This window comes from Sciurus carolinensis, chromosome 2 (genome assembly GCF_902686445.1).
Source record: "Sciurus carolinensis chromosome 2, mSciCar1.2, whole genome shotgun sequence".
Classification (NCBI taxonomy): Eukaryota; Metazoa; Chordata; class Mammalia; order Rodentia; family Sciuridae; genus Sciurus; species Sciurus carolinensis.
In genome coordinates, this window is record NC_062214.1 from 110,563,533 (window position 1) to 110,585,552 (window position 22,020).

At 42.0% G+C, this 22,020-nt stretch overlaps 1 protein-coding gene across 1 annotated transcript in view; it reads left to right on the forward strand.

Moving 5' to 3' along the window:
- The window catches only part of Ehd4 (EH domain containing 4), an 88,693-nt gene that overhangs the window by 22,257 nt on the left and 44,416 nt on the right, over positions 1–22,020 (forward strand). The window contains exons 2-3 of the mRNA XM_047540446.1: positions 349–525; positions 11,164–11,261. Coding sequence (XP_047396402.1) covers positions 349–525; positions 11,164–11,261 — 275 coding nt within the window. The remainder of the gene's footprint in view (positions 1–348; positions 526–11,163; positions 11,262–22,020) is intronic.

Here is a 22,020-nt window from a genome sequence, read left to right on the forward strand (position 1 = left end):
ATCCTGAGAAAGTGGTCCAGAATGCACAAGAGCAGTGGGGCACGCTTTTCTTGCTGGTTTCTATTGCATTAGTGGAATCAAACAAGAATTGCTGTGCTAGCCAGGTACACACTAAGAATGCCTAATAAGTCTACAAGAGTCTGACCTTTTTCTCCAGGCTCCGCATACGGTGGGAAAAAATAGTTCAAAAAAAAATTCAAGCTTTAAGTGCCAGTTTGCCTCCTTTTCTTGATGTTAATATTTCTAAATTTTTAAATGATTATGTAAAACTTTGATAACCCCGGGCAGCTTTCTAACTTCTTATTTTGTGACAACTGCTCAGCTTTCTTTTCCTTTCCCTTCTCCTAGATACCTATTGGAGCAGGATTTCCCAGGCATGAGGATTGGTCCAGAGCCCACCACTGATTCCTTCATTGCTGTGATGTATGGGGAGACCGAGGGCAGCACCCCTGGGAATGCATTAGTCGTGGATCCCAAAAAGCCATTTCGGAAACTTAGTCGCTTTGGAAATGCCTTCCTGAATCGGTAAGGACCAGCAAACTGTTATCTTTGGTCAATATGTTTAAACTTTTATTATCGCCAATTACATCTAAAGATTCAAAAACAGAAGAACAGTGTCTAGAAGAGAGAATTCCTGGGGAATATGCTAATTGTGTTCAAATATCAGACTATCAGGGGACATCATCATTTATACCTGTTCAGGGTGGCTTCTGGGCAAAGCTAAGATCCAAGACTGGACATTATAAGCCTGCACAGAACATAAATTGAAATAGATAAGGGTGCCCTGTCACTAGCCATGTTAACTGGTGACTGGATGCTATGATGTGCCAGGGCTTCCTGCAGTCAGGGAACTTGACCCACAGGATACCTAAGTTTTTTTCTGACACCTGGATTTAGTCTGTTGACTCAGGACAGTTCACCTTACCTCCCTGGCTGTTCCTTTTGCCTTTGGTTATGGTGCTTCAAGCTGCTTCCTCGTTCCCTAGAGCAGGGCAGGGAAAATAGAGTGAAATCACAAAATGTTAATTTTGTTATTTGATAGATATAAAATTGTGGGATTAGTTCCATCCTAATTGGAGTTCTGCTTTATTTGTACCACCTCCATAATCTTTCAATATAGCGTTTCCCAATGAAGCTAGTAGGTGTTGGCACCAGGTGGGAAGAGCAAGCCAGCCCCATCTGCAGCTTTGCCCTTAGCACAGGTTCTGCTATCCTGACCCCTTTGCTACTCCTAGGCTGCCTTTCTTTCTTTTGTGTGCCCCTACTGACTGTTTCTGATTTTGTTTTTGTTTAGTTTCTACATATAAAGAGAACATGAGGGCTGGGGATATAGCTCAGTTGGTAGAGTGCTTGCCTTGTAAGCACAAGGCCCTGGGTTCAATCCCCAGCACCGCAAAAAAAAAAAAAAGAAGAACATGAGATACTTGTCTTTCTGTGTCTGGTTTATTTTGGTTAACATGATATCTTCTGTTCCATTCATTTTGCTGCATATGACAGAATTTTATTCTTCTTTATGACAAAATAATACATAAATATATATATATATATACATATATATGTATGTATACATATATATGTATGTAGGTATCTATGTATTTTTTTGATAGGCAGCTGAACTGAGTTCATATACTAGCTATTATGAAGAGTGCTGCAATAAGCATGGCATGCAAGATCTCTTTTTATGCCAACTTCATTTCCTTTGAATCTATACCCAGGAGTGATGTAGCTGGATCATATGGTAGATCTACTTTTAGTTTTTTTTTTTAGAAACCTCCATATGGTATTCCATAGTGGCTTTACCAGTTTACCTTCCCACCAGCATTGTATAGCAGTTCCTTTTTCTCCCACATCCTTGCCAGCATTTGGTGATTATTGTTGTTTGTTTGTTTGTTCTTTGTTTTGGGTAATAGTTACCTAACTGAAGTGAGATGGATTCTCATAGTTTCGATTCTTATTTCTGTATTGGCTAATAACATTGAGCATTATTTTCATACAGTTATTGGCCATTTGTATTTCTTCTTTTGATCAATGTCTGTTCAGATCATTTGCCCATTTTTTTAAAGAATTTTTTTTCACAATACCTTTATCCAATTTATTTATTTTTCATGTGGTGCTGAGGATTGAACCCAGGGCCTCACACATGCTAGGCAAGCTCCACCTCCAGCCCATTTGCCCATTTTTAATTGGATTACTTGTTTTTTGTTGTTAAGTTTGGGTATGGGGTTTTGTTTTTTTTGTACTTGTAGGTTTTGTTTTGTTTTGTTTTGGTGCTAGGGATTGAACCCAGGGTACTAGGGATTAAGCCACATCCAGAGTCCTTTTTATTTTTAATTTTGAGACAGGGTCTAACTAAGTTGCTTAGGGCCTTGTTAAGGCTGACTTTAAACTTGAGATCCTCCTGCCTCGGCCTCCTGAGTTGCTGGGATTATAGGCGTGCATTACCACGCCCAGCCGTTAAGTTTTTTGAGTTCTTTGTATATTCTGGATATTGAACCTCTGTCAGATGAATAGCTAACAAATATTTTCTCACATTCTGTAGGTTGTCTCTTCACTTTGTTAATTATTTCCTTGACTACACAGAAGCTTTGGGGTCCTATCCAAGAAATCATGTTCATGGATGAAAAGAATTGATATTATTAAAGTGTCCATACTTTCTTTTTTAAACCCCCTTTCTTCTTCCTTATCTGCCCCCACCTGCCTCTCCATTTCCCTCATTTGTATGTATAGCTTTAGAGATTGGGGCAGCATGTCAGTATTCTGAAGGGGAAAGCTGGAGGAATAGTTCTAGCCTGTTTGGGGAGAGGAAGTAGTATTGACTCTGACAGACTGACAGACAGCAGCTTGAGCTGTACTTCTCCTTTCTGGATGTTTCTAAAAATAGAATTGGATCCTCCCTACTGAACTGCTGCCCTCCCAAAGTCTGAGGTGCCTCATTGCACAACTCCAGGGGGCACCATTCACAGGGGAGTGGGACTGCATGTGCCCAACACTGTGTACTAGCTCTGCTGAGCGTAGTCGCGGCAGCCTCCACAGGTGCCTTCTGTGTAAAATTGCACTCTAGGCATCTGAGTTCTCTGTTGCAAATCAAAGAAAACTTCCAAGCAGCAGCAAAGGGACTTGGCAGTGGGATGAACAGAAGCATACGATGACGTGGATGGAGTCATGGAGAAGTTCCATCTTGTTACTAACATTGACTTGCAGAACACTGTCCAGATGACATTCCCCCTGCCACTCAGGATTCTCTTCTCCAGGAGGAGCTTACCCTTTAATTCCAGAGCAGCTGTGGTGGGCAGCTTCTTCTTGTGGGAGGAGCAGAGGCTGAGCCCAGGGCGGGAGAACCTCAGAGTGTAAACTCCCTGAATCTCCTGGGATGTGTGCACCAGCGTTGAGGGGAAGTAGTACAGGAAGCACCCCATCAGGGAATCTCCAGGAGCCCTGGACAGAGGGCAGGTAACAGCCCAGACTTCTGTTCCAGGACTGGCCCTGGGAGGTTCTGGAGGCTCCGGAAAGTACAAGGCACAGGGTCCATCCCCCTGAAAGGTGCTTTGGAATACTAAGGTTTCATTACCATGACCCTTTGTCTTATGCTTTTTTTGCCTGACAAAGGTTTAAAAAAGAAATGAGCTGCTACTTTTTAAAAAATCTCATTTTATGTATTCACAAAGGCAAAAGCAGGAAGAATGGTTATTGGCCTGATTGACTTTGGCAAATGATTTACTTTCTAATAAAAAGTTTGTTTTTCAAATCCCAAATGCACAGCAGATAAGTATGGAAGAGAAGTATTCAGGAAGAATTTTGAATGACAATGTTATCTCAGAATTAAAATTTGCTGGAAATAATTCACGTATTATATAATCAACTAATGATTGAGTTCAGAATAATATGCAAAATAGTAGGAAATAAGAGGAAATAATTCTATGACATTTACCATGTGTAAGGTACTGTTCCATACTTTACTTGTATATTAAGCCCAGAAAGCTGAGGTGTATTGGCTTTAAATTCTCTTTAAAATTTTGTGACATTGTTTCTACCATTATGCCCGAGAAAGAGAAGAAGAATTGAGGTATAGAGAGGTTAATTTAACTTCCACTGGGTCACTCAGCCAATAAGTAGCAGTGTTGGGATTGGACCCCAGGCCTTCTGGCCAGAGTCCCTCCAGAGATAATACTGAGCTGCCCAATAGGTATGGCATTTGGTTAACCTCAGGGCTGTCCTCAAGATAGCCCTCTAGCAAAGAAGGTGGAGATGATACTGATTGTGCCCCACAGTATAGTTTACATAATTTCATCTACATTATGCTTGAGGGGTTGATAGATAACACGATGTTCAATTTACAAGGAAGAGAACTAGAAGCAAAGTGTCTTATTCAAGAAGAGGCTGTCAAAAAGAGGCAGAAGCAGAACTTCAATTCAGGTTTCCCTTTCCTTCCTGTTTACCACCCTGTGCCTAGCTAAGCACTGACAAAGAGGAGTGTCCATCCTTCTAGTCATCCCAGTGGCCAGGCCTGTGTAAGGCTTATGCATAAGGGAGGTACCTCATGGAAATTCATAGCACACTTCAGAACAGACAGCCTGATCAAGCAGTATCTGCATGACAGGGTTGATTCACAAAGCGCTTATTTAAGAAAGAGCATCAATTGGCATAGGGCACTCTCCATCTGACTTACGTGACTGTAGCATCCTCCTGGGAACAGCAGCAGGGTTAGTTCTGAAGGTGGGAACCTCTTTTTACACAGCATTCTCTTTTGGGAACTAGGTCAAAATATAATACTTACTAGGGAAGAACATTTTGTTTTTGTGAAGGACTTTCTCCACCAGTTTCTGTCCCTCTCATTACAGAGTTGTTGACTTGGGCATCTGCCTGTGGGGCATCTTTAAGAGTTAAGTACTTCACAAGGTAGAACCAGGTGATACCTGGAGGAGAAAATCACCACCCAGCATTAAGCAAGTCCAATGGAGCCTGAATCTCAATCTCCCAAGCTGATTTTGAAGAGGCTAGCAGGGGACTGTGGTGTGTTTCTGAGAAATGAAGATGAATTCCTGAAAAGGCAGGTGCAAATTATAGAATTGTTCATACTTGAACAATAAAAGGAGGAGTTGAGTCTACAACAAAAGGAGTTCTGAAGCTCCACCATGGTGCTTTCCTTGAGAGAGGAGTCCCACAGGCCACCCTTTTTGGAGTGGCACCCTGGGAATGGGGTTATTGACATTCTGCAGTGTTTCAGGAGGTAATTAAGCTCCCAGGAAGAATGGACAGAGCCAGCAGCATGCTGAGCACACAGGTCCTGGCACCACCAGTGCATTTCAGTGAGTTCCAAAAGCATCAGGGATGAGGACCTGACATTTTCTCCCTGCAGTCTGCTTCTAAATTGGATGTTGTTTTTCCCACAGTCTACTTTTCTAAAAAATTATTGGTATTTTTTTTAGTCCAGTAGTTAACAGACATTTGTGTTTAGTCTTAAGATCTAGTATATATTTTAATTGAAGTCTTTCATAAAAGAAATTCTATTTTTTAAAAATAACTTTAATCACTTGCCCTAGGATTTAAAGTTTTGAAACTTCCTTTTGAATAGGAGTCTGAACCATCCCTCCAGTACATTGTCATTTTAGGCAGACCTGATGATGGTTCATGGTGATGATGAAAACCACTCTCTTAGGTTTGTATGATGATTTGCCCATTAGAGAATACACAGTTGGGTTTTAGACTTGTGCCTTACTTGTTACCTCTATGTAATTAAATGAGGGTTTATTCAATCTTAACTTTTTTGAGTTTTAAATATTATATAGTCAATTTGTAATCACTTCTTTTCCATTGAGTTTTTTTTTTTTTTTTTTTTCTTTTTTTTTTTTTTTTTTCTTTTGGTGCTGGGGATTAAACCCAGAGGTGTTTAACCACTGAGCTACATCCCCAGCCCTTTTTTATATTTTATTTAGAGACAGGGTCTCACTGAATTGCTTAGGGACTCTCTAAGTTGCTAAGGCGGGCTTTGAACTCTTGATCCTTTCAAGCCATTGGAATTCCAAGCGTGCCACTGTGCCTGGCCCATTGGGAAATTTTTTTTAAATGACTTGCCATAAATCCACAGCATCAGGGAAGACACATGCTGACTCCTCCACCTAATGTAGCTGCAGAAATTAAGGAAAACAGACTTTTGCCAATAATCTCTCTTGACACACCAGCAAAAAAAAAAAAAAATTGTTTTATTTAAATCTGAGAGGATAATTATTTTTTGTTTTGTTTTTGTTTTTATCACTTATCATAATAACCATAATAAACTTGCCAAAACTTTTCCTATTAATTTTTAACCTCGGGACTTGAGGTGGCTTCCAGGTCATTGTTCTGTTTGGCAGCTGCCTATACTGGTCCCAGCATTCCAGAAAACCAGCTGTACTCCCTGGGCTCAGACAGATCCTCCAGACTGGTGCATTACACCCAGCTTCCATCACTGGCAGTCAGAAGAGGATTTATAAAAGTACCTGTTTAGGTTGAACCATGTGAAATCACCAGTCTTCAACTGTCTTTTACCTATAAAAGTGGTAATTTCATAAGATTTAGTCAAAGAGCAACCAGGAGCTTTTATATAGTCTAGATGTGAACTTTAGTTCTTCCTGGGCACTGGAAGGTTAGATCAGCCATTGTGGCAGGACCATGTAATGATTTTTAGGGTTTAATTGTCAAAGTCGTTTTTGTAGCCTGTGTCCTATTTACTCTCCTACTTAGGATGCAGGTGTAATCTCTCTGATTTTACACATGTGGATAAGGTGGGCTGGGGTCAAAGGAAATACTATGAAACACCTCTATGCTCTCTCCATTGTAAGCTTAAATTTATTTCAGCCTAATAACTAACCTGGTAAGAGTTGCTTAAAGAGGTTTAGAGACCTACACAAGGAAGATTGGTCAGAGCACACATCTGCCTTCTGTTCGCTGCCCCAATCCTCCATACAACCAGGTAGAGAGCAAGTCGCACAAGGCAACCCCTGGGAGAAGAGTTCCAGTACTGTGGCATGTCACTCATGTTTCAAGATGTTTCCCTGTATGTGCTAAAGGGACACAATTGTAGTTCAAAAGCATGCACTGATAGTAGGAGCCAGATAGCTAAGACCCTAGACTCCACAGGCACAATGACCAGGCTAACAATATTCCAGTTCCATCTTTTATCAGCCATGGGACTTGGCAAGTTATAGCATGTGGCCCCTCTGGGCCCCAGTCCCCTCCTTTATAATATGACAGCTTCCAGACCATAGGCCCCATGGATTGTGGAAGGATTGAGTTCATGTATACAGGAAGTGCTTAGCACAGACCTGACACATAGTAAGAGGTCAATAAATGCTGCTGCTAGTTTATTATTATTAAAACTACCACAGATATTAATGTTTCATTGAAAAATCAGTCAGTATTAAGGTTCTTTTACAAGTTGAGTTCTTTAAAAATTGATCATTGGATCTCCTTTCCAGTCTCTCTGACCTGTAGCTGGAGAGGCCCCATTATGTTATATCTCTTCTAAAGTCATTTTCTCTTTCTCCAAAGTTGTCTCTTCCCTCAGCTGAACTAAATTTTTAAAAGTTTGATTCTCATAAAAAAAAAAAAAAAAAAAAAAAAAATTTTAAAGTTTGAGTCTCATCAGGGCTAATTTGGTACAAATTTGATTATTCTAATATCTAATAAAATTATTTTGTATTGATAAAATCTCATCCATGAAAAAAAATTGATCATTGACTTAGAATTTTAGCATTAAGAAGCAGTTTTTAAATTTTTTTTTTCATAGTTGTAGATGGACAGAATACCTTTATTTTATTTGTCTATTTCTATGTGGTGCTAAGGATCATACCCAGTGCCTCACACTTGCTAGGCAAGTGCTCTACCACTGAGCTACAGCCCCAGTCCAAGAAGCAATTTTAAGTAATCAAATCCTCTCTCCTTCTCACTTTACTCTGTGGCAGCACTCCTAGCAACATGCTTAAAACCTTACAGCCTGTGCCATTACAATGTCTACCACTCCTTTTTTCTTCCCTGACCTTCCCTAGATTTGGAGGTGACATGAAGTGGGGACCCAGTGAAGAATCTTCACTCTGGCCCTTATTTGACTTTGGAAAACAAAGCTCATCAGGTCAACTCTAGTTCTAACCAGCACATGTCCACATATTTCATGTGACATGGAGAAGGCCAGGCACAGATGCACTTTGTGTTAATCACTCCAGGAAGGAGTAGGAAATCCATCTTGGAACAGCAAATCTGTGTTTGGAAACATTTCAGCAGAAATGCACAGGCCTTGCCTGTGCCAACTATGATGGAGACAATAAGTGAACTTGCTTCCTACCTTCCTCTCTCAGTGCAGAAAGTAAGACATGATTGATAGAGCAGGATTAGGCGTTTCCTGATTACAATAAAATGTATTTATTTGCTTTTTCTTTTGTGGTACTGGGGATCTAACCCAGGGCTTTGCACATGCTGGGCTAGCATTCTGCCACTGAGCTAATTCCCAGCCGTTTTAAATATTTTCTATTTTAAGATCTCACTAAGTTGTCCAGGCTGGCCTCAAACTTGTGATCCTCCTACCTAGGCTTCCCAGGTCTCTGGGATTCTAAGCATTCAACACCACCACACCTGGCTAAATGGTTTTTGAGAATACATCTGTGGGCTGGGGATGTGACTCAGTGGTAAAGCACTCTGTAGTTCTAGCCTTACAGCACAGCCCCTATCCTGGGAATGAGTGCTCACTTGTGCTCTGTGTTCTCCTGCCCACCAGCACCCATGGTCTTTCATGAAATGGGGTCCAGCTTTGCACACACAATTTCAGCTGGCCCCTCTCATATGCCCCTAGGCACTCACTCTCCTTCTTCTCCTCCCCTTGGCAGTTGTCCTAGGCCCCTCGCCTGGCTCCCTTATGTGTTGTGTGGTGACATCAGCTCACTGCACTGCCTTTTGCTTTCTGGCTCACACATTTGGCCTCTGCTATTGCATCAGGAGGTCTTGGAGCTGTTGAAATACTGTTGCTTTATACACAGGGAGTGAACAGTGTATAAATTTTGAATCCCTCTGTCACCCACACGCCAGAATCTAAGGGTTTATGTTTTGGAAAAATTGATACTGAGTATGAGCTTGTGGTTTGGGAGAAAGCTCAGCCTCCCCACAGGAATAGTTTGTGTCAAATAGTTTCATGTAGGTGCAATGTGTTTAGCATCGCCAGATGTCTCAGACTGCCTGATAGAAAGAAGGAAATGACAAGAAATAGAGGCTGCCCCAGATGTGCTTAGAACTCAGTTCCTCTCCCAGTTCTAGGCAACTGGGGAGTTGGTGGTGTTTTGCTCTGTGAACTTACAAGCAGTGCTTGGTGATTCCTGTATGCTTTACTCACAAATCTCTCCTGGAATTGGGCAGTGGAGTTCAGAGTACAGGGGTGGGGAGGAGAAAAGCAAAAATGAGGGACTTATTTTAAATTTACTTGACTATTTTTAACAGTACGTGGTTTTAACTTAATGGATGGTGTTCTACTCACCTGACATCAAAAATGCTAAGTAGCAGACTGGGGATGTAGCTCAGTGATAGAGTGCTTTCCTAGCATGTGTGAGGCCCTGGGTTCAACTCCAGTACTGCAAAAAAGAAAGGAAGAAAGGTTAGGTCTCAAGTCTCCAGCCAGCCATGCAGTAGCACATGTCTCAAGTTGTCTTCCTGCTTTGTGCTGCAAGTTTTCCACCAGAGAAAGGATCCTCCTTTCCTCCATCTTCCTGGGCCGATTTGGAAGGATAGGGAAGAAAGTGTGAAAAACTTGTCCTGAGCACCTTAAAGTGTCAAAATGTCATAATAGCACCCCGGGCTTGGGCTGCTCTCCCCTGCCTGGGGAGCCAGTCTGTTCAGAGGCACTGTGGAGGCTGGGCAGCCTCCCTGTCCCACATTCCCAGCATACTTACTTTCTGAGTAATCCTGACCACTTCCACTGAATGGAAGAATTGAGCTCTTATCAAGTGTTTTCAAGCTTTCTGCCCACACAGAGAAAGAAGTTGGCGACTTATAAAACAGGAAAAGGAGAGGCACTCCAGTTTCCTCCCTAAAACATACACAGAGCCTAACAAAGATCCAGACCAGGCTCTTTCGCCTGGGATGTAAGTAACAAAGCGCTTCCTGCTGTTACTCCTAGAGTTTACAGTGGTAAAACTACAAAGGACATCGCCAGTTTCTGGTCCAGATGTCTCCAGCACATATGAGGAAACTGAGGCCCAGAGGGAGGTCCTTGTTCAGGGCCCATGCAAATCATTGGCAAAGACTAACCAGAATCTGAGTCCAGGTCTGCTGACCCCAAGGCTAGAATTTTCCTCCTACTCCAATCTGTTTCTATGAGTCCAATGCCAATGCAGCTGACTAGAACCAGAGCAGGAAGGACCAAGGTCAGAAGAAGGAGATGGCATCAGGCAAGTGAGAGATAGGAAAGAGTCTTAGAGAAGCTCATCCAAGGACCCCGACCCAGCCCAGTCATCTGCTGCCAGGGTACTCCTTGGACTCCTAAGAACCTGGAGGATTGGGGGTATTGCACATAGGTGTTTGCCTTTCCCTGGGCCTGAAACCAGAGAGACACTGGACCGGATGCTGAATTTTGTGGCACCAGACAAGGCAACAGGCCCTAGTACCTCCAACCCTCACCCTGGGGAATGGGCAAGACAGCACAGGGAGTTTGGGGTACTGCAGCCAACTGGGGCAGTGTACCCTGAAGGAGGCATGGAATTCTCTACAGGAGAAGGGATGCTTGGGCAGGAATAGCAGGGAAGAAGGGAAGAGAGGCTCATGAACTTAAGTGAGGTTGACCTGGATTTAGATCTAGCTGAGTGACTCTGAGCTAGTTACCCCACAGTGATGGTAATTTTTTTCCTCAGAAGTTAATATGAGGATCAAATGAAAGTTAATAGTAAGAGATCAAGTGGCAGGTAGCCAGCCTACCTCCCACACCTGTCCTGTGGACTGGCATCTGTTGTGTGGCACCATTAGGGTTACCATCATTTTCTCTAAGCCTTTGCTGTACAGGCAACTTCACAGGCATCTTTAGTGTCTACCAACCTCCTCCACACCCCCACTTTACAGACATTAGTGGGCCCAGAGAGCTCAAGGCACCCATAGTTAGAGCCCCTCATGAGGCCCAGCTCTGACCCCACCTTTTTTGTCCGACTCTTCCAGGTTCATGTGCTCCCAGCTGCCCAATCAGGTCCTGAAGAGTATCAGCATCATCGACAGCCCCGGCATCCTATCTGGGGAGAAACAGCGCATCAGCCGAGGTCAGTGCCTCATCTCGTCCCCTCGGCCCTCCTCCAGGGCTGTCTGAGATCCTCTCTGATGTGGGCAGAGGATTTCTGCCCCTGTCATATTCTTCTCATCCTTCAGCACACCCACTATCCAGGACACCCCACAACATCCCTGGGCAGTTGAAGGACCCCCAAGAAACAACCAGGGAGTCAGCATCACAGGCTTATTTCAACTGACAAACTTTCTGGAGTCTTTCCAGAGTCTTTTCATTCCTTTAAACTTTCTCATCTATTAGTAAACAGCTCTGACAAGTCTCCAATATTTGAAAGGGGGAATATCCCTTGCTAACTATTCACTTGGACACCTTACAAAAATCAGAGGAGGCAAGCTGGACATGAGACGGGAGAGAAGCCTCCTAAGCTCCTCCCTGCTCCCACTGGCATGGATTCCCCAGCAGCCCTTGCAGCATCCTTCTGCTGAGCAAGTCTTTACTGGACATCCATCTGGTAGCGGATGCTGTGCTGTGCACTGGGGACATAGCAAAAGCAGGTGCAAGGTCTTCCCTCAAGGGACTCATGTTCTAGTAAAGAAGACAGACATTGATCAAGTTGTTAGAGAAGTAAGTAGAAGGTGAGAAACAGCCTGTAAAGCATTCAGAGGAGATCCTAGGAAGAACAAAAATGAACAATGGCATGGACTTCAGCCTTGAGCAGACAAGGCTGAGGCAGCAATTGTTTGCAGACCTGGGCATTGTGGTTTCTATAGATGGGCCTGCTGCTTCCCCTCCCTCCTGGAGAAAGAGGCTATCAGGAAGACCAGAGGACATTGACTTACAGAGAGGAAATGCCTGACTGGGAGGGCATTAGGATGGATTCCTGCTGTGACAGAGGAAGGTCAAATACCTCCTGTCACCCAGGCCCTGGAAGAAACTGCAAGGCTCTGCTGGGAGGGAAGGAATGTGCAGATGAATTGCTGATGTCACACCTTGCTAATACCTCTTCACAGCCTCTTGAACAGCAGGCCAGTATAACCATGTTGAGAAGTGCTTGAGTGCCAAGGCTGAGCAGTGGTAATATGGGCTCAGAGCCACAAGTACAGCTAGGCTCTGAGCTCCCCACAGCCCCCAAGCAGAAGTGTAGTTATGCAGGCCCTGCAAGGGTACTGTGACAGGGACGGGGGTAAGTAAAGGACTGCTGAGGCCAGTAAACCCTTTTCTTATGGCATTTCAGCAGTGCTGACTCTGCTGCCTCCCTGTTGACACCTTGGACCTGCAGAGAGTGCAGGCTGCCCTGAACTGGAACCTTCCCAGGGTTTGTCCTACTGCACACTGATTCAGCCAGGGATGCTGGCAGTACCCTTAGGTCACCCCATGGCCTCTTGGAATCTTACAACTAGAGAAAAAAAAAACAGATTTATACTATTCTTTTCTCATAAGTGTCTTTTGTGGTTTTATTTTGTATTATAAAATAGCTGTTGTAAATTATTCAGTGAGTAAGCGTGTAAAGAAACTCTGTCACTAATAACAATTATAAGTGTGTTTCTCTGACTCCTTAGAGAATTTCCTCCTGTGCATATCCAAACATCATTTCTAACAGAAATGTGATTACCACACATATTTTCTACAACTTGATATTTTGACATGATAATCTATCTCAGACATCATTTTATACCAGAATATTCAAATTATGTTCACTTCTTTTAACAGCTGCTTGGACTCCAAGAAAGGGATATACCATAGTTTATTTAACTGATCAGGGTATATTGTGATTGTTAACAGGTTTTTACTCTTAGAGCATTATAGACATCCATCTTTTGGGGTGTATCTTTACACCTCATTGCCATTAGATTCTTTCTTTTTTTTTTAAGAGCTTGTTTGGGACCATTAATTTGGCCCAAGAAAGATTGCCTTGCAGAGAAAATGTTTTCTTTGAAAAGAAAAATAAGGCAAGTCCAATGTCCTACAGCTCTTCTGTGCTGCCCCTACTTCACTACCTCTACATGTCTGACCAAAGTATGCTAGAGAAGTATGTGGTCCTGGTAAACCTTTTCTTTTTATTGCAAAATTTTAAGACCCTTAAAGTATGGCTTCTACCTTATCCATTTCTTTTCACTTGTAGGCCTTTGCCCAATCTTAACCTTTCACAGTCTTCAGCGTTTCTTCTTCCCTTAGTAATTATAAGCGTCTTTCAAACGGTGGCTCCTTTCCAATTGTGTCGAAGCCCGGCATGATGCTCTGTGTGCTTTGAAGGTCGGTTCTTTTCAACCCTTTATAATATGATCTGACTCATATCCTGGTCTGATTTACCATGGCGTGTACTTACTCACATCCTATGCACAGAAATAGCACATATGGTTCAAGCTAGCCAGCTGGTCCCTGCTGCTCTGATAGACACAGCAATTGGTAAGGAAGGACCTCAAGCCACAAGCGACAGCACTACAGCTGGCAGCTGGGGATCCCAAGCTTGGGTGGTCACATGGTGTTGGGGCACAATTGGTGGTTAGTCACTCAGCTGACATTTTTAACACATTAACCCCAAGAATATGAAGCAACTTAAAACTGTTTTCAGCTTAAACTATTGCAAATAGTGCTTGCTGTGTTCTCAAATATGCTTATACCGATGTCCTTTTGTCCAGCTTTAAATCACAGTCCCATCTTCTCCAGGAAGTGATGCAGCATTGGGCAATGGAGTACATGCCAGTTGTGAGCCCACAGACATTTAAAACATTCCCATTCTCTTCATTGGGAGATCTCTGCCTCTCCTGTAGGTGTTTTGCTATGAAAGAGAAAGGGGGACAGTTGATGTACCATCCTTCACTGCCTTTTCTATTTTCCTTTGTGCATTTGATGAACTCACCCTCAACAAGCCTAGTGACATCTTTCTCATCAAGTAGGCCCCTCTTACTTCAGCTTACAGCTGAAGTGTGCATTAGTGATAATATAACAGCTTCTGTGTATTAAGCTTTTGCTATACCTGTCTACCCCATGCTAGTTGTTTAGAATTTATTATCTACTTTAAAACTGAACACAGTCGTGAGCAGTGAGAACCAAGGGAACTCCCACTCACCATCACACTGTAGTGTTAAAGCATTATGCATGTGTGCAACTGCTGAATTTGGCAGGTCAGGTTTGACAGACAATAAGACTCTCTCTTTATACAAGATAGAATTTATTTTAGTAATAATATGGAAACAAGAGCAAAAGCAGAAGTGATAGGCAAGAGAGAAAGAGAAGAAAATACATCATCGGATCAGGGGAAGCACCAACACCTGATCATGTGCCTGGCAAGTCCCAGGGCAGCTTTTCAGGGTCCTGACTGGGAAGTCCCAGGCAGAACATCCTCTCCACAGGTGAGACTCCAGTCTGATTCCCAGTGGGGCTCCTTAAGTACAAGTTAGAACAAAGAAAGCTTCATTCTAACAACCCGTGTGACCTTGTAATCCCCTGAAGGACACTTCAAACCCCGCAACCCCCGCAAAGACTGACCATATCCCGAAAGGGAGGGAGTGATGGCCTTGAGATAAGTGAGTGACTGAGTTCTTGTGAGTGAGCTGAACCCACTGAGAAGTCAGGCTTCTTTGGATGTACCATCAATGATGTGTGAAGGTCACAGCAGCACATGGACAGGGAAGATCTTTAATAGTTTTCTTAGCCTTTTACACACCTCCGGGAAAGCAGCTGTACAGTCATCGTGAGAATTTTTCCCAGCTGCCAGGCAGATGAGTGATCAAGCTTGACACCTGCAGAGTGGACTCAGTGAAAATTATTGACAAGGTACTGAGTTTGGAGAACAGGCTCAGAGGAACGACTGCTTCCAGCAGTAGTTGAAGGTCAAAGCCATGTGGGAACCAGCCCACCCCTAGCCTGGGAAAGACTGCAAACACTGGGCAAAGAGCTTGGTGGGGAGGAGGCTTGGCCGCAGGAGGAGGTGAGTGAGTATATGGTGACTGCTGAGTATCCCCACGAAAAAGCATTGACTCCATTAAACCCAGAGTTGTCAATCACTTGGGGCCATGCAGATAGTGAAAGGGAGGTTGAGTGTGGTGCTGCTTTGCTGGGAGTCACATGAAGGCAGGAAGAACCTGAACTAACAAACTGGCCTCCCATCATCATTGGCAACTCTCAAACACATTACCCAGGTCCCAGAACTCTGGGGACCAGGTAGCCTCATGTCCAGTGAGAATGTACCCCCATAAGAAGTTCAGATACCTTAGTGGTAAAAGCAGACAGGGACTCTGAGCCCAGGGTTTAGTCACGTGCCTCACCTCACCTATGGCTCTGTGCTTCCTTGTTAATTCTCTCACTGCTTCATAAGACCTGGGGCTTTTATATTCTGTGCTGGGGAGAGGAGCCAGTATGGTCAAAAGAATAATGTGGGCATTTTACAACCATTTCCCTTCTCTAGGTCAGTCACTGGTGACAAGAAGAAACACTCGACCCTTCTATGTGATAACTCATATTCTGTGGTGTTAGGTTTGATATAGAACATGACCAGCTCACTCAAGTTAGAGGTGGTTGTCACCAGTATATGTACGTCTCAGTATAACCTCCTCATCAGCAGACTCGAGCAGTGATCCCAGAGGTCAGGACACTGTGCTCCTTGCCTCCAGCCTCCTGTTGGAGCATGCTCAGCTCCACTCAGTGAGAATGCCTAGTCAGCCATTCAACATTTGGGGGAGAAACCATCATGTAAATCTCCTTTTTAGGAACTATGTAAATGAACCCATTTGTATCCTGGATTTTGAAGCAGTCATTAGTATACTGCTCTGTAAAGAAATGTTACCCTTCAGATGCTCCCCAGTTTAATTATAGTTAGCAGAAAATCTTTAGGAACAAAAGATTTAGTTTAGTTATTGAACTGTACCTTTCCTGTCTGGCATAAATAATTCCCATCAAGCAGGAATAAAAATGTTCTGATACATTTATAATAATTTTATTCTAATCAAATAATAGCCACCTAAAAGTCCCACAACTTTTCTTGATTCTTTTCTTGCCAACAAAAAAGAAATTTTGAAAACTTGAGATTTTCTGGATTGTTTTCCTGAAGGGGTTAGGTGAAATCTGAGCTAGTTCATTCTAAATGAAACCTCCTTTGCCCCTGATGACAGCATCCAGGTTTTTTATTCTGTGCAATGAGAAAAGAGAGCACATTTATCCACATGCACATCCTTGTTTTTATTCCTGATCTGTTATTATTCTGGCTCGTGGACTGTTTGCTTCCTAGAATATTGTTTATTCCATGCAGAAACTAAACATAAGCTAGGATTTATTTCTGAACTTGGCATGAACACCAGTGTGTTCCCAGCTTCTTGGGACAAACCTGTGGGTTCTGGCTTCACTCATGACATCGCCGTCTAACCACTGAATAATTCTCGTGTGGCTGCTGGTTGAGGTGCTGGTTTCATTGCGTAAAATTATTCCTGTGATTTCCTAAAAGAATGAGGTTTTATGTAGCTTTCAATAGACTTGACTATAGCAAAGAGAACAGTACAGTTTTCTCTTTTAAAAATGTAAATAACTCTATGGATTGGGATTGTGTCTCAATGGTAGAACACTTGCCTAGCACATGTGATGCACTGGGTTTAATTCTCCACACCTCATAAAAAAATTAAACAAGAGAATTGTGTCCGTCTACAACTAAAAATATTTTTTTAAATGTAAATAACTCTAGAGAAAAAAAAAACAGCTCTTAATCTGAATTTTCAAACATATTTATTTATTCTCCCCAGGACCAACAACTTGTCAAATGAAAATTTAAGAATGTCTTTTCCTGATGTTGAGGCCCTTGTCTCTATCAATCCCAGCACTTTCTTCTTCTTCTTTTTTTTTTTTTTTAATATTTTTTGTTGTAGATGGACACAATACCTTTATTTTGTTCATTTATTTTTATGTGATGCCGAGGATCATACCCAGTGCCTCACATGCTAGGCAAGGACTCTACCACTGAGCTACACCCCCAGCCTTCCCAGCCTGTTCTTTATAAGCCAATGACTAGAACTGAGAAGATGATAAAAAATAGAAGGGCAGAAAATTCTAGTAAAAGCAATAAACAGTAATAGTGCATGAAACAGGAGGTGGCTGTGTTTCAAATAATACAACAGAAACTTCAAAATCATTGATTAACGTTTTAACACTTACATACAAATATCCTCAAGTCTGGCACCGGAGTGTTGGCAGGTCCCTATGAACAGGCTGTTTCAGGGGTCTGCCAACCAAGCTGAGGTCCTCAAACCTAATCAGAAAAGAATTGATGGAACTGGGAAACAGCATGGAAATCCAAGCTGTGGTTAATAAGGGTGTGGAAAAAAATAGAAAAGGCAAAAACAGACCATAATCAGGGAAGTACAAACACATCTACTTGACAAGTTTTTTTGACTTTAAAGACAAAAGACCGGATTTTGATGACTGCCCAGGAAAGGAGAGAGAACATTTAGAGATGTCCAGATAAGAATGACTTCCCTTCTTAGGCTTTGGCAATGAGAAGAATTTGAGGAAAAACACACAAACGCAAAAAGGAATGAGTCTTTTCCCCTAAAGGACCAAGAAGCTTAGAGCAAGATGTTAGCCAGGTTTTGCAGCAGCCTACATGCCTGAAGGAGCCTGGGGAGAGCTGGGAGGGTCCACCCAAGCCAGGGCTGGGCAGGGTGGGAAGTGCACCCTGAACCTCTGTAAGAGTTCCTGAGCACCCTGCTAATGCCTGTCCAGTACAAGGAAATTTAGGACAGATTTAGGTGGTATCATCAATAAGAGTAGGAAATGCTAAATAAAAAGGGACATTTGTGAGGCAGTACCATTACTATGTTCTGGTCACCAGCAATTACAGCCCAAGACCATCCCAGCTATTAAGCAGGACCACACATTGTGGTCACCTGAGCTCATTGCACATGGTGCTTGCAGGTGCTGTACATGTCCCTGATTCCTCATCAGCAGTTGGTACAAGGTGCCTTGATTTTTCTGTTTGATTTCTTAGTTTTTCACTTTACAGCTGCTCAAGCTCTCAGCTCCCGCAAGCTCCTTCAGCAGGCCCTTGCACCAGCACCTTTAGATCAAGTTGAGTCGACAGAGCCTTGAGTCTCACCCAGAGGGACTGCCTTCTATGTTGGCAGCAGTTCACACAAATGAACAAGTTCAGCCAAGATATGTTAAGTTCCCATGAACCAGATACCAGGTCATGATGAGAAAGGTACTGTTCCTTTCTTGAGGTCACTTTAGCCTCATGTGGTCATCCAGCCAGTAACCAGTGCATCAGGTTGTTCCAAAAGAAAGGTTTTGCCCAGAGTTATTTGTGCAACAGATACTAAGTCAACAAGGTGGACACAGTCATTGCCCTTGTAGATGGATAGTCTAAAGAGAGAGTCAGACAAAAAGAAGCAGATAAACTATTTTATTCATTTAAGTGAATAATAATGCTGAGTACTAGGAAGGAAAAGGAGACACTAAGCTCAATGAGAAGCCAGTGAGATGGGCTGGCCACACCTAGGAAAGTCAGGGAGACAACTTTTTGGCTAAGACTTAAACAGTCAGAAAGAACCAGCCTACCAGAATGGGAGAAGGTCAAAGTTTTACACATTTTGCCTGACCATATTGTTTATTCAGATTTTTTCCCTGTTGTGTAAAGAACATTTAAAATAACAGTTTCAAGTATGAGATATTCACGCATTCTGTTCACACATATTCTGGCTTAAACCTTCATATATTCATGTTTTTCTCAGTTTGTTTCTGTAACCTACACTTATCTGTATAATCCCAGAATCAAACAAATTATTTTCCTTAGTGGAATCAAGGGATTGGAGTCCACAAAGGCTGTAGCAGGAGTGAAGCAGGAAGAGCACAGATGGAATCAGTCACCCTGGGTTAAAATTCAAGTTCAACACAGCTGTTTACCAACCATGTGGCCTTGTTAATCTCTTTGTAAAATGGAGATGATAATAATATCTATCGTATAAGGTTGTCAGTAGAAAATACAGAAATATAGAAAATATAGTGCCCAGCCTAAGACATAGTAAGTGCTCAATAAATGTTAGCTGTTTTACCTTCAGCACCATTGCATTGTTGTTGAAGGTCAGAGAGTTTCTTTGAGTTCCGTTTTCTGCTTACATTGGTTTCTTTCCTCCAAAAGTCTTCTCTCTCACAGAATAGGAAATATTTTCATAAAGTTATTTGAAATACGGATTTGTTATTTAGGAGCTGAATGTGCTACTTTTTTGTATACTTGTTTCTAGTCTTTTCCTGTGTACTCAGTCATTTTTACTGAGAAATTGTTTTTAAAATTTGAAAACAAAGGCCTCCCTGGAATCAGGTAAAACTCTAATTGGCCATTCATCAAAATATTTGATGGAAAAAGAAGTTTAAAACAAAGGTCAGATCTTGATACTGCTTTATTTTAGATGTTATGGCATAGAAGAAATGGTTAGTGTTAAGGGCATGCTAGAGACCTTCACTCAACACACATTTATATCGATTATCTACCAGGTGCCAAGCATTGTCCCAGACACCAGAATTTAAAGTGACTCAGACAGTATGTTCACCCACAGTTGAGGTGGACACACGTAGATGAGCCACTCTGGCCCTTGTGCATTAAGGAGTTCTAATCAAGATGCACAGTGAGAGATCCAAGATGGTGGACTAGAGGGAGACTGCATTCCTTGTCACTCTGTAACTCAGGATTCAAGCAGAGGAAATACTGTTTCTCTGCAAGGCAGAAAAAGGCCCACCAATCCCCTGCAGTTTACCCCACTCAGTTTACCTGAGATCACCCACCATCTGCCAGCATATCACCTGCCTTCTGAGTGCAGATCTCTCACTGACCACTGCCTATCATCTACCATTTGCCTACCTCTTGCCTACCTGTCGATGACCTTTCACCTACCCATCACCCACCATCTGATGTCCACCCACCAATTGTCTTCTGTTAGCTGCAGACCGCCTTCAGACCACTAGCAGATCGCCTGCTGCCCACTGTTGCCTGGAAGTCCATTGTCACAGTACCCACAGGTGAGGTACTGTAAGCCTTCAAGGAAACTATAAGACTACAGGGTAGAATCTGTACTGCCTCAGCTCCATGCTGCTAGATGAGAAGACATACAAATGACACGAAAAAACAAGGGGAAAAAGTGCCTCAAACAAACCAAGATGTTCCAACAACACAGTAGAAGAAATGTCAGATAAGGAGTTTAGAAAATACATAGTTGATTGATCTTCGAAATAAAGGATGGTATTGGAGAGAAAATACAGGAAGTGAAAGATCACTTCAATAAAGAGGCAGAGATGATAAAAGGAATCAAGCAGAAATCCTCAAAATGAAGGAAACAACGAACCAAATTAAAAATTCAATGGAAAGTATCACCAACAGACTAGACCACTTGGAAGATAGAACCTCAGACAATGAAGACAAAATATATACTCTTGAAAATAAAGTTGACACACAGAGAAGATGGTAAGAAACCATGAACAGAACTTACAAAGAATATGGGATAACATGAAAAGACCAAATTTAGGATTTATCAGAATAGACAAAGGCATGGAGATACAAACCAAAGGAATGAACAATCTTTTCAATGACATAATATCAGAAAACTTCCCAAATCTAAAGAATGAAATGGAAAATCAACTATAAGAGGCTTACAGTACCCCAAATGTACAAAACTACAGCAGGCCCACACCAAGACACATTATAATAAGAATGACTGACATACAGAATAAAGATAGAATTTTAAAGGCTGCAAGAGAAAAAAAATCAAATTACATAAGGGGGAAACCAATTCAGATCTCAGCTGATTTCTCAACCCAGACCCTCAATGCCAGGAGGTCCTGGAATAACATATATCAAATTCGAAAGAAAATAGATGCTACCTGAGAATTTTATATCCAGCAAAATTAACCTTCAGATTTGAAAATGAAATAAAAACATTCCATGATAAACAAAAGTTAAAGGAATTAACAACTAGAAAGCCTGCACTATAAAACATTCTCAGCAAAATAGTCCATTAGGAGGAAATGAGAAAAAAAAGCAATGAAAACCAGCAAAGGGAGGAACTAAACTAAAGAAACAGCCAATGAAAGCAGAAACTAAGTCAAGTTAAAAACAGAAATAAACCAAAATGCATGGGAATATAAATCATATCTCAATAATAACCCTGAATGTTAATGGCCTAAATTCATCAATCAAAAGACACAGGACTGGCAGATTGGATTAAAAAAAAAAAAAAAGACCCAACAATATGCTGTCTTCAAGAGACTCATCTCATAGAAAAAGACATTCACAGACTGAAGGTGAAAGGTTGGGAAAAATCTTATCACTCACATGGACTGCATAAACAAGCAGGGGTTTCCATCCTCATATCAGCCAAAGTGGACTTCAAGCCAAAGATAGTCAGAAGGGATAAAGAAGGATGTTTCATACTGCTTAACGGAATCATACACAATGAGACGTAACAATTGTAAATATATATGCCTCAAACAATAGAGCAATACGTACATCAAACAAATCCTTCTCAATTTCAAGAATCAAAACACCACAACACAATAATACTGGATGACTTTAACACACCTCTCTCACCACTTGATAGATCTTCCAAACAAAAACTAAACAAAGAAACTATTAAATTAAGTGATACAGTCAATGATATAGACTTAACAGACATATATAGAATATTCCATCTATCAATGAGTGAATACACTTTCTTCTCAATAGCACATGGATCCTTCTCTAACATAGACCATATGTTATGCCACAAAGCAACTCTCAGCAAATGCAAAAAAATTGAAATCCTAACCTGCATTCTATCAGATCA